The sequence below is a fragment of the Dioscorea cayenensis genome, chromosome 2, assembly GCF_009730915.1.
Source record: "Dioscorea cayenensis subsp. rotundata cultivar TDr96_F1 chromosome 2, TDr96_F1_v2_PseudoChromosome.rev07_lg8_w22 25.fasta, whole genome shotgun sequence".
Taxonomy (NCBI): domain Eukaryota; kingdom Viridiplantae; phylum Streptophyta; class Magnoliopsida; order Dioscoreales; family Dioscoreaceae; genus Dioscorea; species Dioscorea cayenensis.
Genome location: NC_052472.1, coordinates 2,983,196 through 2,998,890, shown reverse-complemented (window position 1 = coordinate 2,998,890; position 15,695 = coordinate 2,983,196). Strand labels below are relative to the sequence as shown.

The following is a 15,695-nucleotide window of genomic DNA, read 5'->3' as shown; positions in this document are numbered from 1 at the left end:
GGTTGAGTGGATAGGATATGTGATTGATGAATGGGAGATCTGGGTTCGAGTGGTAAGTGTGTGTTGAATTTATTCTTTTGCTTTGGGTTTAAAAACCAAAAAGCGGGTCAAACCCCGTGGGTTGGGTTAAGATTGTTTGCATGGGCATACATAAAAATAGATGGTATTAATTAGAAAAGTGTGACAAATAACAACAAGTGCCCCTCCATTTAAGTGGTGCTAAAGGGACATGTAGCTATAGAGGTGCACAATTAAAGTGACTGAATGACCCATTTAGAGATTTACCATGCAGGGCTAGCTAACACAAAGCCCAAATTGGAGAAGAATATGGTCATTGGGTCCCTTTTATTGGAACTATCTTCATATTTATTTTTGTTTCTAAATGGTTAGGTGCTCTTTTATCTTTAAAAATCATGCAGTTACCTTACAAGGAGTTAGTTGCACCCACTAATGATATAAATACTACTATTACCTTAGCTTTATCCACGTCTAATAGCATATTTATAGGTAGATCTTACCAAAAAAGGTTTGGGTCATTTAAAAATATATATATATATACATATATTCGACCAACTCCAATTCTTTTATTAATAAATATCCTAGAAGATTTTCCAAAACATTTACTTCTTAATTTTTGACTTTTCGGGAAATATTGGCTAATGAATTAGTAGTTGTTATTATTAGTAAATTCTCCTTGCCATGCAACCTTGAATGGGTGAAGAAATGACTCTTCTTACAGGAGATCCACTATGGATTCCATGTACAGTTAATAAACAATATTCTACAGTACTAAATCCCATTAAATAGTGAATAAATAGTATTTTTATAGCACTGTTGGTGAGGTGTTTCGAATTTGTTTCTACCCATTCTGTGCCAAAATATATTACCACTGGACCATGTTAGTGTTGGTAAAAAATATTTAGGCCCTCTTTTGGATGGCACTAAATTCCCTAGGAATGGTGTTCATTCCTATGGAATTTAGTATTACATAGAAACTTTACAAATGGGTGTTTGGACATACTTTTTATAGGGTAAAATTACTATGGAATCTTTGGATTCCATAGTAATTTTTAAAAGTGGGGGAACCAAAATATTTTGGTTCCTTTGTTTTTCGGGCTGGGGGTTGTGGTTGCCATCCTATGCTTGGGCCATTTGGAGAAAGGAAAAGGGCTGGCAGCCGCGCCTCTGGTTGCCTCCGTCACCACGCCGCCCGTCGTCTCTGGTCACCACGCCTCTGGTCGCCTCTGACTGGTATGGTTTCCTTTGCTTCTCCAAATCTACTCTCTGATCCGTTTCTTCCTTTTTCTCAATCAAAGATCTCAACTTTGCATTTCAAATCTGTAAAAAATCCCAACCATTGTATATATTAATGAATGTTCTTCTTAGTCAGTGAACCATTCTAGATTTTGATGATGAATCGTTTGATTTATTTACTAAGTGAACCTAAAGTTAAGAAAAATCACACAAGTTTTCTATCCTTTTTAAAATGATTTTGCCTTTTATAAAGTATTCCATTTCCAAAGCTAAAGGATGTATGATTAGTTCATGAGCCTTTATGTGGGTTTCTACTATTTGGTTATGAATTATAGTGTGTCAAATGATTGGTTTAGTTCATAGTTTTATCATTCTTTGTTTGTTGGAGATGAAGGCTCCTAGAAATATCATTAGTGGTCCCTCCTTAGTTTGTGATGTATTTTGAGATAATTTTTGTGTATGCAAGAGTCCCATTCTAAAAGATGAGTTCAATGCTTATTTAAATGGATGAGAATATTAATTGGATGATAACATCAACATCAGTTTAATAATATTTTTATGGTGATGCAGATGTAATTAAATCTTTGAATTGGTCATCCACTCCTTTATAAATTGTTCTTTTATAAAAGATATTTGAGTTGTTTAAGTTTCTGGCCACTTGTTTTTGTTGATGGAGTTAATATCAATATGTTACTTGATTAAATGAGATTAATGTTTAAACATGTGATGTTAACTATTAAGAAACAACAACCAGAATTAAGGCAAATTAAGAAACAACAAATTAAGGCATGGTTTGTCTGCACATTTCTATGTTTTGGTGCAAGCTTTTGCTATGATCAGTCTTAACTTGCCTACACATTAGTAGTCTAACTTCCTACTTGAATATTAAGAACTTGGAGGGCATCGAAGATGGAAGTTATCTCACAGAGGATCTTTCTATAAAGTATATATCTGATGAGCCATGAAGCTGCAACATATATTCTTGTTAATCTTAATGGTTATTATTTTAAACCAACAAACTTGGGCATTATAATTAATACTTGTTAATTTAGAAGGTTTGTTATGTTTTCTTTAATTAGAGAAGATACATGAAGCTTGTAAAGCTAATCCACTGATGCAAAACTTTACACATCTTATATATATATATAGAATAGATCGAATGTTAATTAGTAGAATGTTACTATGCATAAACTATAAAATTTGTAAGATTATTTCATAATATAATAATATATGTTATATTATGATGAAAACCTTTCATTGATCAATTCAATACAATCGAAATTCATCAAGCAATTGATCTTTGGGGAATACTTTTTCCTTTTTAATCAAAATAGCATTTTATTAGTAAATTTATTTAAATGTGATTAAATTGTAATCACACATACATCGATTTATACTATTTTGAACCGTTTATTGAATTATATGAAAATTATGATAATAATTGTTTCATTTTATTTGATGACTAAACATTCATTACCCATGCCATTCGATTCAATTCCAACTTTCATTAATCTCATTCTCATTGAATTAATATTCTCATACTATTGAGAAATTCAAGTTATATATATATATATATATATAAACTGAGAAATTCTAAAAAACTATATAAAAAATCTCAAATAAATATTAAATAAATTATTCTCATTTAAATGACTTGCATGTGTTTTAATTCATGATTAAATAGAGTTTATCAAATACAAAAATTATCTCTATTCTAATTTTTAGCTTATTAATTGTTAGTAGAATTACTTTTAGCCAGCACATGGAGATAAATCCTTTCATATAAAGGGAGGCTCCTTACTAATAAATGTCCGGTTCTTGTTTATGACATCAGTTGTAATAGACTAGTAAAAGCACATATTTTGTCTACAAATTGGTTTTAATTTTAAGTGTAGATATTAATTTGACCTTGCTCTTTTAGAGGAATAAAAGTGGTGATAGAGAATATGGCACAACTTCTCTGATATTTCTCTCCTAATTTTACTAGTCCTCATCATTAACCAACAAAGCTGAATGACCATAAACTGATGACTTCTAGAAGTTTAAACTCTAACTATCACCTTTTACAATACTGTCTATATTTAATGCAGTAGGATTTATGAACTTTTTAAAAATGCCTACATCTTTGATTTCCTCAAAGTAACTTTCTTTTGGTTTGAAAATTTTGCTATTCATAATTAATCATTGTGTTTTTTAGAGCTTGCAGGCATGGTATGTTTATCCTAATTCATGAGATAATATTTTCTACTGTTAACAAGCCAAAGCTTCTTAGCCATGTTGGTTGATGAGGGACCATGTTCCTTGTCTTAATCCCGAACAGCCATTTGCTTGGTTAATATGTATCTATTAATCTTTGCATGCATATTTCCTACACAAGAACAATGCTATCTGAACTTGTTCTTGGAGTGAATTTATTAGAGCTTTGTTACTAACATGGGAACAATGGTATGGAATAAATTTATACTTTGAGCACGTATTTTGTCCGACATCCCATATAGTTTATTTAGACTCCTCCAAACCTTACTGTGTTTTGGAGGACGTGTAAAGATATGGTGTCCATAGACAAAATAGAGGACTCTCTGACCTTTCATGTTATTTTGCTAATCAAATTCTTATCATTTGTATTGCTTTGTATAGATGGCAAATCAAGAGAAGACTGACACAAGGGCCAAATGGAATGAAAATCATAGGGCTCATCTAGTGAAATTATTAGGTGATTATATCGTTCCCGCGTACCGCTCACAAAATGGATGGACTAAAGAGGCATGGAATATAATATTGCATGACATGATAACAAAATTCCCTAATTTAAAATGCACCATTGTACAAGTTAAAGCATTAGATCAAGAGATGAAAAAAATTTATAAGCTTCTAAAGGGGTTTACCGAATTGAGTGGCTTTGGATGGAATTATGAAAAAATATGGTCGAAGCCACTAAAGAAGTTTGAGCACCACTACTTGAGGTATATATTTTTATCACATAATTTACAAACTTTATGCAATAATTTATCTTAATAATTTTCATCAAAATATGCATAGAAATAAAGAAGCTAGAAGATGGCATAAAAACCCTTTCCATATTTCACGGTACCGCAGGAGATTTATGAGGGTAAAAAAGTGTTGTTTATTATTGTTTGCTTTAAAGATTTGTTCATATAATTTCTAAGAATTTGTACATTTATTACACAGGGAGATATGCAGAAGGAAGATGCTCTCATGATGTAGATTATTATGCAAATATGTCAATGGACACTCCATCTCCAAGCATTCCGGCTCCAAATAATCCCATCCAATCATTGTCTACACCCGAAATAGAGACATGATTGTGATTTTGTACAAGTGGAGCCTCCATGCAGTCAACCAAATATTTCACAACCCCAAAACTCATGTACTGCAAGCCGGCAAAGGTTAGGAGATGAAGTACAAAGAAGGAAAAAGGACCAAAAGCAAAAAAATGTTCAAGAGTCATTCTTAGAACAATATATAGATATGCGTCGAGCTGAGATGGATAGATATATTGATGCTATGAAAATGAACTGGGTAGAGGAGAAGTACACCATAGGAGAATGTATGGCGGCATTTAATGTGTTGTGTGATCAACTTCCGGATGAAGATTTTGTTAAAATTACAACATTGTTTAAAGATAAGGATAATCGTGAAATCTTCTTGAGTCTCATCAATGTAGAACGGAAACTGTAGTGGCTTAAGCAAATGATTAATTAAAAACAATGTTATGTTCTATGTTTTTTATATTTAGTTACATGTTAAACGTTATGTTTTATGTAAGACGTTTTGTTTAAATGACTTGAATCTCTTATGTAAGACATTATATTTATGAGATGTATTTATTTGTTTGAGATATACTTGTTTATTTGCTGGCAGGTTTTTGAATTATTTATAGATATTCTATTGCTTAATAACAAGAAAGAGGATTTTATAAATAAGGCAACATTGATAAAGTTACATATTGATAATTGTAGCCCCAAAATAAAACAACATCGATAAACTTACACATCAATTAAATTACATTTCTACGATAGTTACAGTAATCATTCCACATTTGCATTGCTATTTAATCTCTTTTGCGAGCACCTGTAATACGATTAGAGTTCAGTATGTTGACATCATTTTGATATGTATCATCTCCATTTGGGATGGTAACTTCGTCAGCTCCATTATTGATTTCTTCGATTTCATCCGTGCCATTGTGTATAGGTATGAAATTATGCAAGACACATGCGGCAACTACTATATCAGTTTGGGAATCTATTGGATGAAAGGTTGCAACTTTAAGTATAGGAAATCTCATTTTCAAGACACCAATAATGTGTTCAACATGATTTCTCAATGAAGTATGTCGCAAATTAAATAGTTCTTTGTAATTACTTGGTCTACATCCTGCCTGTCCTTGCTCTTGTAAGTGATAACACATACCCCGGTATGGAGCAATAAAATTTGGAGTATTTGCATATCCTGCATCCACTAGGTAATATTTATTGGGGGGACATGGAAGCCTTGGTCGATTGAATGCTGAAATTCTGGGACCATGAAACCTTCCCAACCAGCCCGAACATATACAAAACATAGGTTAAAATCGCATGCGACTATGAAATTCTGGGATAATATTTGTTATCTATTTCTATAAGGATCTTGCAAGGCCAAAGAAATAGTGATTGGAACATGTGTTCCATCAATAGCACCAATACAATCCTAAAATAAAAAAACCCATAATATTTGTTAAGAGAATATATAAAAAACATAAATAATAAATAAAAAGACAGTATAATGATTTCTAACCTTGAAATATGGTTAAAAATATCTATTACTCTGGATAACTGGTGATGTAGTTGTTGGTGGCAAATCTATATATGTAGTCGCAAGAGTAGTAATAGCTTCAAGAACTTTTTTATAATAACGGCTAACAGTTTCTGCTGAATGTTGAAAACATTCTTGCACGTCACGATTACTAGCATTGTGTGCAAGAGTGTATATAAACATTCTAGTTGTTCCTCGATTGTAACCCTTTTCGAGCTTCGAATAAGAGATCTTTCTCTTAAACAATTAGCAAGTGCTTGAAATATACGAGGCTCCATACGAAATTCATGCTCACAATGTGCCTCATGACCTTCAAGAATTTCTTGAACATATGCATCGTTTGTTAATATTGAGGTATGACAAGGCCTAGTTTCTGAACTTAAAGGAAATAAACTTGGTAAAATGGTGAACATGAATTCATTATCATCTTCATTAATCTTTCTCTATTGATCCAGATCCATATTGAAACGAAAAGACTTTGAGACGATAAAAATTTAAGCTGAAGAGAGATAAGTTTACAAATGACATAAGAGTGTTGGCTTTAAATAGAGAGAAATTGTTAATGGCTAGTTTTTCAAAAACACCAATGGCTAGTTTTTTTTTAAAAACTCTAACGGCTAGTTTCATTTTCAAAATTAAAAATTCATATGGAAAAATTCTTGCGCACATCCAAACACTTATTCTGTAGGAATTTTTCCTGTAGTAAATTCCATAGAAATCATTTCTAAATCCTATGGAATAAAATTCCTACAAAAAAATTTACTATGCATCCAAATAGGGCCTTAGATAATGCAAATAAGTTACCAAGAGTTTGGTATTAAATAAAAAGATTTAGATGATGTGAATAAGTTATAAAGAGTATGGAATTGTCTTGTCAAAATGGGGTATGTTTCTTCTATTATCTTTTTAACTTTTTAAAAAGATGAATTATTGAGAAGGACAAGATCTAATGTTTGTGTCCGCAAGGTTTAAGAAAGCTTGTTGTTAGAAAGATATTCATCTTAGCAATTCCCTCAATAACATAAACTTCCTTAATTTTCGTTAACATGTTTTTTTATATAAAAAAAAGTAAATAGAGATAGATGATAAAGTGTGACCGTACAAAAATAAAGCCAAAAAAACGTCTCTAAACGTAAAATGCAGAGGAAGATCAAAAATATATTTATTTACAAGATTTTTATAAGGATCTATCAATAATTACTTATTTTTACAAAATTTTCAATCAATTTTTTAAATCTTAACAATGGAATTTCTCCATATATACCCTTAATTTTTTTTTTTTGAGAAAAATGGATATACCACAAATTTATTGAAAAAGAAACAGACAAACATGCAAACAAATAAACAAACAAACAAAAGCCCAGAAGAAACTACAGAAGCTAGAGGCTCTCACCAGGGGTGAAGCACACTTAAAGGAAAGGAAGAAATAAGTGGAAATACAAAGCAAAGGAAAGAAAACAGTTAGGTTGGCAAAGTCCACCGTTTGGTGTCTCAGGCCTGACCAAACTGTCTGAAGTAGACAACTACTCCATATTTGGCTCGTGAATCATATTGCCGGTGTTGGATGAAACTCTAGCACTCATGACATCCAGAGAGTGCTTAATCTTCTGAGAAGCTTCAATTGACAAGTGTTGGTGTGGATCAGTGGCCGATGAAAACCAAGAAGGGAGCATATTAGCAATTTATTCATCATGAGGAGGTTATTCTTATTTGTTTGGAGTTAGAATTTTTGTTGTGCTTTCCTAGGTTTGACATGGTCTAGTCTAGGGGAAGGGGTTCACGTAATGAGGTACATATAAAGGATCTACAATATGTTCAAATTGGATAAACATGCAAATGGTTAAAGATTTGCAACAAATGATAAGAATAGACTTGACCTCGGTTCGATTTGAACCGATGAACCAAATCAGAACTATTACTATTTAATCCGAACTAGAATGATAAACATGGTTCCGGTTCCAAATTGAAACTTTGAACCAAACTTTTAAGGTTCCGATTAATGTTTTTAAGAGTTATAAACCGGAACTGGAACTGAACTGAACCGAACTGCAGGTTCCAGTTCTCTTTTTTACTTTTAAATAAAAATTATATAATATATGAAATTATATTTATTTAAAAAAAAAACAGCCAACATTCTTGAATCTCGTGCAAATTTTTCCCTATATAGACATATGCTATAAGCTATACGTATTTAATGACTGTTAATGCATACTAAATTGACATGAATTAGAATCAAGGCTACTTATAAGTTATAAACAAAAGCTACACCTTACAAGCCTACATATCATAATCTAATTTACAATCTAACAAAGACTAATAGCAAGCCGACCTAGACTACACTAAATTAAAATTAATCTAGATTCAAACCAGCTAAGAGTGCTAGATGTTTGGAACTGAAACCGAAACCTAAACTGACTTGGAACCGAAACTGGAACCGAAACTGGAACTGTTTAATTACGGTTTAGATTCAGCTCTAAAATTTATAAAACCTAAACCCCCAGTTCAGAACTGAACCTAAATTTAACTGGGGTCAGGCCTAGATAGATAAGAAGAGAGAAGCCTATTGAGTAGGAAAATACTACAAAATGATCCAAAGCTCATAAGATGACCAACTAGTGATGATGAGAAGCTCAAGAGAGCATAAATATAAGATGACCAACTACATCACAAGAGCTTCCAAAGCCTAGCCATAGATTGGGTCAAACTAAGCTTAGGATTGGCTCTATAAATTTGAGTTCATGATTTTGCATGCTTTTAGATATTTGTGCTTATGAAATAATTAAGGAACCAACAGACTTCAAATAACTAATTAAAATTAAAATTTTGTGGTATTTCTCTAACTTTGTATAATCATATCAATAATATTATTTATTTTTAATTTGAATCTAAGCCATTATTAGTCGCTAAAATAAGAAAACTCTTATATTTTGGCCCTTAACTCAACTAAAGAAAAATTTATTTTTAACCTTTTACTTGAACATGAAGTGTTGACATGAGTGTTGCTCACATGATATATCAAGGGGTTAATTTTCCCACATATCATATTTAAGAGCTCATATGAACAAGTTATTTATATCAACATCATCATTAAAAATATTTTATTATTTTTTTAAAATGATATATGATATATCATCCAATAGAGTTGGCTAAACGGCATACCAAGTAAGATGCCACATTATCAATTAGTAGCTTTATGCCACTTATTAATTAATAGCTTGAAAAAACTTTTTGATTGAGATAAAATAAAAGCAACGAAGAACATATAGAATTTTCATAACTCAACAAAAATTGTTTCCGTTTAAATCCGCACTAGGATTTTATTAGAATTTCAAGGCGCAAGCAATGTTTTAAAAATTGGACCGGACTGGTCGGTTCAGCCAATTCAATTATGAACCATCCTCCAATCCAGTTCAACCACTCACTTAAAACTTATTTTTTAATGAATTGTGGTTGAACCATTTTGAATTGGTAACTGGTGAACTGGTTAGACAGGACCGGTTTAAAATTAATTTAACTTTTTTTAATGATAACATATTGATCTTTCTACTTTTTGATGATGATATTATTGTTTGTTGAATATGAAACACCACTGATGATGATATTATTGTTTGTTGAATATGAAACACCATTTTTATCAGTGGTTTGTTGAATTTTTTGAAATTTTGAATGTTGAAAGTTTGTTAATAAATTTTTATATAAGAGTTTTTCAATTACCACTTTTAGTAATAAAATTTTGATTTTATTGACTTATATTATTTGTGTTTGTAAAACTATATATATATAATATTTATTACCAAAATTTGTTTATAATTTATTAATTTTTTTTTATAATTTTTATAATTTTGAAAATTTATTTGTTTTAAAAATATCAAATTCAATTGAACCTACCGCTCTAACCGCTCCAACTGTGAACCGGCCAGTTAACTAGTTTCCAATTCGATCCTTTTTAAAACATTGGGTGCTAAATATTGCTACAATAAAATTATAATGATATATATATCTACATATATATTAGTCTGCGTCATTAACGAAAGTTCGTAGATTCTTCATCTATGAACATTCATAGATCATCGTCTTCCAATCAGATTAGAATATGTATGCACAGTAAATATTGTGTTTATAAATAGTAGTATAGTGAAATGTGAGATGCACTATAATTTCATTTGAATAGGATTGTCATCGTAACATTAACTTAATCAATCTTAACCATAAACCGTAATAATATAGTAAAAAATGTGATCGTGATTGTGACATTAACTCAATCAGTCTTAACCGTCTAACCCTATTTCTACTAGGCCTAGAGAGAAATTTATAAAAACCAAATACACACCCACCTAACTCATTCAAGTGTGTCTCTCTTTATAACTATGTTGTTCCTAACTTTGTTTATTAAAAACATTTGTTCAACATTTTTAAAATAAAGCCATGTAACCCAATTTAGATTAGATTTAACCTCACATCTGGAGAGGTATTGTATAACATCATGGTTTCAAATAAAAATATTGTTAAAAAATATATTATGTCGGTGATGGCAAGCTGTATCTTTCACTTCGACAAATCACGTAACCATCTTATCACCATAGTTATCAGACCCGGCCCGGGCATTGACCCGGTCAAGACTCTGGGTCATGGGTCAATTGGTTCAACCGTCGGGTCATTTGGGTCAATGCTGGGTTGATAAAAATATTTTAAAATATTATTTTTAAAATTATAAATTAGTTTTTAATTATATAATAATATATCATAATAATATCCATGAATTATTAGTTATCAAATAAATAATTTGATGGAAAAAATACAAAATAATTGCTAATCTTTGATTTGGAAGTAGTAGAAAAGAGGAAAAAAGCTCAAACTTCACATAATATCAATACATAACAATACTAATTCACAATAAAAGTTTAAATTTATCATCAAACTATCAAACCAAACTCAATCCAATATATAACCAAAGTTCAAAATTGAAATTACAAATCAAACTGGGTCAATTGGTCTGACCGCCGGGTCAATCAGTCCGACCGTTGGGTCAACCGGTCTAACCACCGGGTCAAAGCGGGTCAATGCGGGTCAGAACGGGTTGATTGCATAACCGGTCTAATTAAAGACCCGGACCGGTTGAAGCACCGGGTCACCGGGTCAACCGGTCCGACCGCCGGGCCGGTCCGGGTTTGATAACTATGCTTATCACCCTCATCACTGATATATATATATATATATATTTAATTAAGTCCCTCCAAATCTTAAATATTAAAGAAAATTACTTAAAAGTCTTTGGAAGTTTCTAAATTTCTCAATTAGTCCCTATGATATTCCAATATCCTAGAGAGTCCCTGAATTTTCTAGTCAAGTGCCCGCTGTTAACCATGTTACCTTCCTTCTTATGTAATGCCTAAAATGCTTATGTGAGATGAATAAATAAAAACAAACTTTTTTTCTTCTTGTCACATCTATCATTAAATGGTGTTGTATAACTTTAATATTGATGGAACCTTCAGAGAAGCTTTTTGTTATATTCTTTTTAATTTTGTTGTACTAGTTACCTTGAATTAGAAGTAAGCTCTTCCTTCTCCTCCTTCATCTTCATGATAAAGATGTGAAAAAAACTACTCTAATCCCTTATTCATATTAACCTTTGGAGAGTAGTGTGAAGGATTTCCTACTGTTGGAGGACCTGTGAGTATGTGTGTTATGTTCTTATATGTGTCTCACATTTAACATTGGTGACAAATGTTTTGCAGAGATCAAGAGTTGTTTGCTTGTACCCCTTAATGGAAACCTTCTTCAGTATTGCGATATACTAGGGAGAATGACGTGTCCTGCAGTTTACCGTGCTGAATTCTTAGGAAATAGTGCTTGATGAGGTATGTTGGCACTGGGCCCTTGATGTCTCTTGGGTGAGAGTAAAGTTTGTGATGGCAAACAACTACAAAATGATTTGTCCTATTGAGTTAGAGACGGACTTTTCAATGTATGTACTACATATACCATATGGTCAACATAAATACTGTGAAACTCATTGTGAACGACGTGAAAGGAACATCAGACAGTCTAGCAGAGTCTTTTTTTTGCAGCGTAAAAAACTATAAATGTTGGCATGTCAGTTAGTCATTGTATTGTGGCAGTGCCCCTTTTTATGCTTTCGGGTTGGCTTACAATTTTCCACTTTTGCATGTATTATTAATTGTTCCTATGTATTATTTAGTCTTCCTCTTCATTATATGTGGTTTCCATATATTTTCATATGTTCCGGTTTAGTATTAGTAATTGCATTGTAATATACTTTGTTTGCATGTATTATAGATTGTTTCTTTTAGCTTTATTTAGTACAACAATGCATGGAGTCATTTCGGAAAGCATAACACCCAACATAGAGACGTTCTTATCCCAACACCCTTTGACAAAGGACCTAAGCATTGTGGGTTCTTCTATAGCATCCTAAGGATCCCCGATTACACAAGGTCACTGATTTTAAAATGTCAAACACTTTAAAGATTTCCTCTGCAGCTCCACCATCATATGTAATTTTAACTTTACCTTTCTAAAAAGCGATAAACAATAGCCAACTATTTAATGCTCTATGTCGGGCTGCTAGTAGTGTTTGTGAGCATGGAACGAGGGTAATGTCAACATGTTCTTTGTAAAGACAATTCACTCTACACACATTTATAGCGGAGGAATTGGCATGACATCGCATCCAAAGGCTAACAAGAAATGGTTCTATCATCATATGATTTAGAAAATAAATGAGCAACCCTTGTGCAGAGCCATCAATATACATAAGGATATTATGTGGGGGCATGGTGTTCGTCTATTGTACAAGCAGGCTTAGATTTGGATCGAAAGAGGTTACTAGGGTGAAGTAATACATGAAAATGAAGTAGCCAACTGCGATTTGTTTCTCTAGTACATTTAGATTCTTGGTGGAGATGAACCTTGACTACAAGATGGTTATCACTTTTGTGTCAGAATGATCCAAGGGTCTGTAAAGGCTATTGTGAAAGTTCTCCCATCATCCCCGCATGATTTTGCTTGCGATGTACATATGGAGGCAAACTTCATGAAGTTAAACTCTAGGCTAGGTAAGGTCCTAAGAGAAGAGTGTTGGACCATAATCGTTAGAGTTGCATACACATGCATGAGCAAAAAGTATAATGATGCAGCCAATGAACTTAGTATCTACATCAGTGCAGGAGGACCATTAATTATTTCATAAGTCCGATGTCGACCATTGGTCCAACAATTTATTAAAGGATGCGCGTTTGGTGCGAGATGTCTCTAACGTAAGGGAGTCACTCAATGCTTGGATTAAAGGTGCACTCATCTTCCAATAACGATCATGGTTGACTCGGTCATGTGCAATTTTTTGGTCGTTAATGTGTATGATTGTATTTTCATGTGTATTATCTTCTTTTCATGTGTATTATTTTAGATTAACATTTATTATACGAGGATGATCATTGACATTATTTCTTACTATGTAATATATGTGTTTCACGTATACTTTCTGATATCCTTATTTATTAAAAGCTGACATGTAGGTTAAAATTTATGAATATGTTGACCGATAAACATAAACAATCCCACAGATGGGAAACTCAAATTTGTTTTGAGATATATAACAAAGTTGAACAAATTGTAGAAGATAGGCACTTTTTTGTAGGTGGGCTGATTTGATGGTGACAACTACGAAGTGGTAAATGAGAACAACAATGTGAACTGATGAAGAAGTTCTCATGCCGTAGATGGAAAGTGTATGGTCTCTCGTTCAATCACGAGTCTACAATAATCATATAGACAGAAGCAAATATACATCTATGTCGATGACGAATGCTTCATTTCATTATTGAGTCATATCGTTATGCATATGCATATCTCATATACCCCATCCTGAACCACAATAAGCCAAGCGATGACAAATGTGACCTTTGCATGCAGCCACCAATCACAAAGAAACACCTGGATGCCCAAGAAGGAAAAGGATCAAATCACAAGCATTCGATGTTTGGGAGTCACACTGCAGTCGATGTTATGAAATTGACTACAACTGTCATTCCTGTAATGTAGTCATTGTCAATGGAGAGCTACCTACATGATATCAACTGTAGCTGTGTATTATTTGTTTTTTCCATGTATTATATACATGTACTATTTATGCTTTTGGGTTTCTATTTTCAATCAGTTGGTTCTAGTTTAATTACATCATTCAACTGTAACATGTCAAAATTATAACCGTATTTTGACATTAACATGTTGTTAGTGTATCTAAATGTTGGTTAGGTCACAAGATGTACATGAATAACAAAACATACACAAAAAAGGTGCACATTATACAGTATTAACTAATGACTACCCTTGAGATATATTATATGAGATATATTACCCAAATATGACATATAATACATAGGAAAACATTATAATACATAGATACTACATAATTTTTAGCTATCGATGTGGGTGTTGAGGTAGAGTGTGACAGTAGTTTGTATACTTCATCTAGCTGGGCGAAATCGCTGTATTTCTTCTTCTTTGAAAGAAAATTTATTATAGTCTTTTTTTGTACCTCCTCATATATTTAGCTCTCAAATTGAAAAAATAAGTAAGAATAGAGCAAAAACTAAAAAAAAAAATAATAGAACATAAAAATCATTCTAGCATATGTCCATCCATATACTAAGAAACTCCCACTAATTATTCAAGTACATCTTCATAAGTCAACAATGTGGAATGCAAAAGAGTTCAAATAATCCTAAGCCCTCCTCCACACTTAAAATCATACATTGTACTCAATGTGTGTATATGATGATAAAAGAGATGACAATGCAACAATAATATTAGAGGTGGATGGAAAACGATTACTTCTCCAGTTTATATATGAATGCTAATAATCCTTGAATAGGCATGGTGTTTTCCTTGTTGTGCACAGTGGTAGGGGTTCACTTAAGGTCAAAAAGAGACCGAGTGAGTATCCCCTTTTAAAGTTGAGCATGTTGGGTGTTGCATTCTAGTCCTGCGAAGATTGATGACAATGTATAAAAAGAAAAAGTTAAAAAAAATAAAAAGTACAAAAAGCAAATTAAAAGCCCTCTAATGATGTCTAAAATAAGTACAAAATTGTCAGGTCCAACCCTTGCAATAAAAGATGAATACATATAATAAAAAAGGGCAAATTACAAATAAAAAAAATTAATGCTCGCGGTGTTCGATGGTGAGGAGTCGGTTGGAGGATGCTGTGGTGAAGTCGAGTGAGTAGAAACCAGCGGAGGGGGGACCAGCTGGCTCAAAATGTCCAGGGTATGGATGAGGTTGGCCTTGATCAGTTCCTGGGATGCAACGATCGCCTGTTGGCCTGTCCTAAGCTGTTGGATCTCAGCTTGTAGTGCCTCGATCTGCTATTGAATCAGAGATTGACATTGTGGAGGCGCTTTCGAGATGAATATGCTCAGACAAGTGGTGACGGACAGGATTGACGAGTTTCTCTCACTGGACTCATCATCTAAATCCTCGCCTGAATCCTCTTTGCCCTGAATTGGTGGAAGTTCAATGGTATTGGGAGCGATAACGTATCATGATCCAAGCCTTATGATCATCCCCATAAGCGGAGGGTCTCATTCCCCAAAGAAGTTGGG

General features: G+C 32.8%; 1 protein-coding gene across 1 annotated transcript in view; it reads right to left on the bottom strand.

Annotated features, from left to right (window-relative positions):
• The window catches only part of LOC120279655 (glutathione S-transferase F10-like), an 85,882-nt gene that overhangs the window by 69,554 nt on the left and 633 nt on the right, over positions 1-15,695 (bottom strand). The window contains exons 2-4 of the mRNA XM_039286582.1: positions 15,324-15,455; positions 13,951-14,025; positions 13,843-13,846 (exon numbers count right to left, since the gene is read on the bottom strand). Coding sequence (XP_039142516.1) covers positions 13,843-13,846; positions 13,951-14,025; positions 15,324-15,455 — 211 coding nt within the window. The remainder of the gene's footprint in view (positions 1-13,842; positions 13,847-13,950; positions 14,026-15,323; positions 15,456-15,695) is intronic.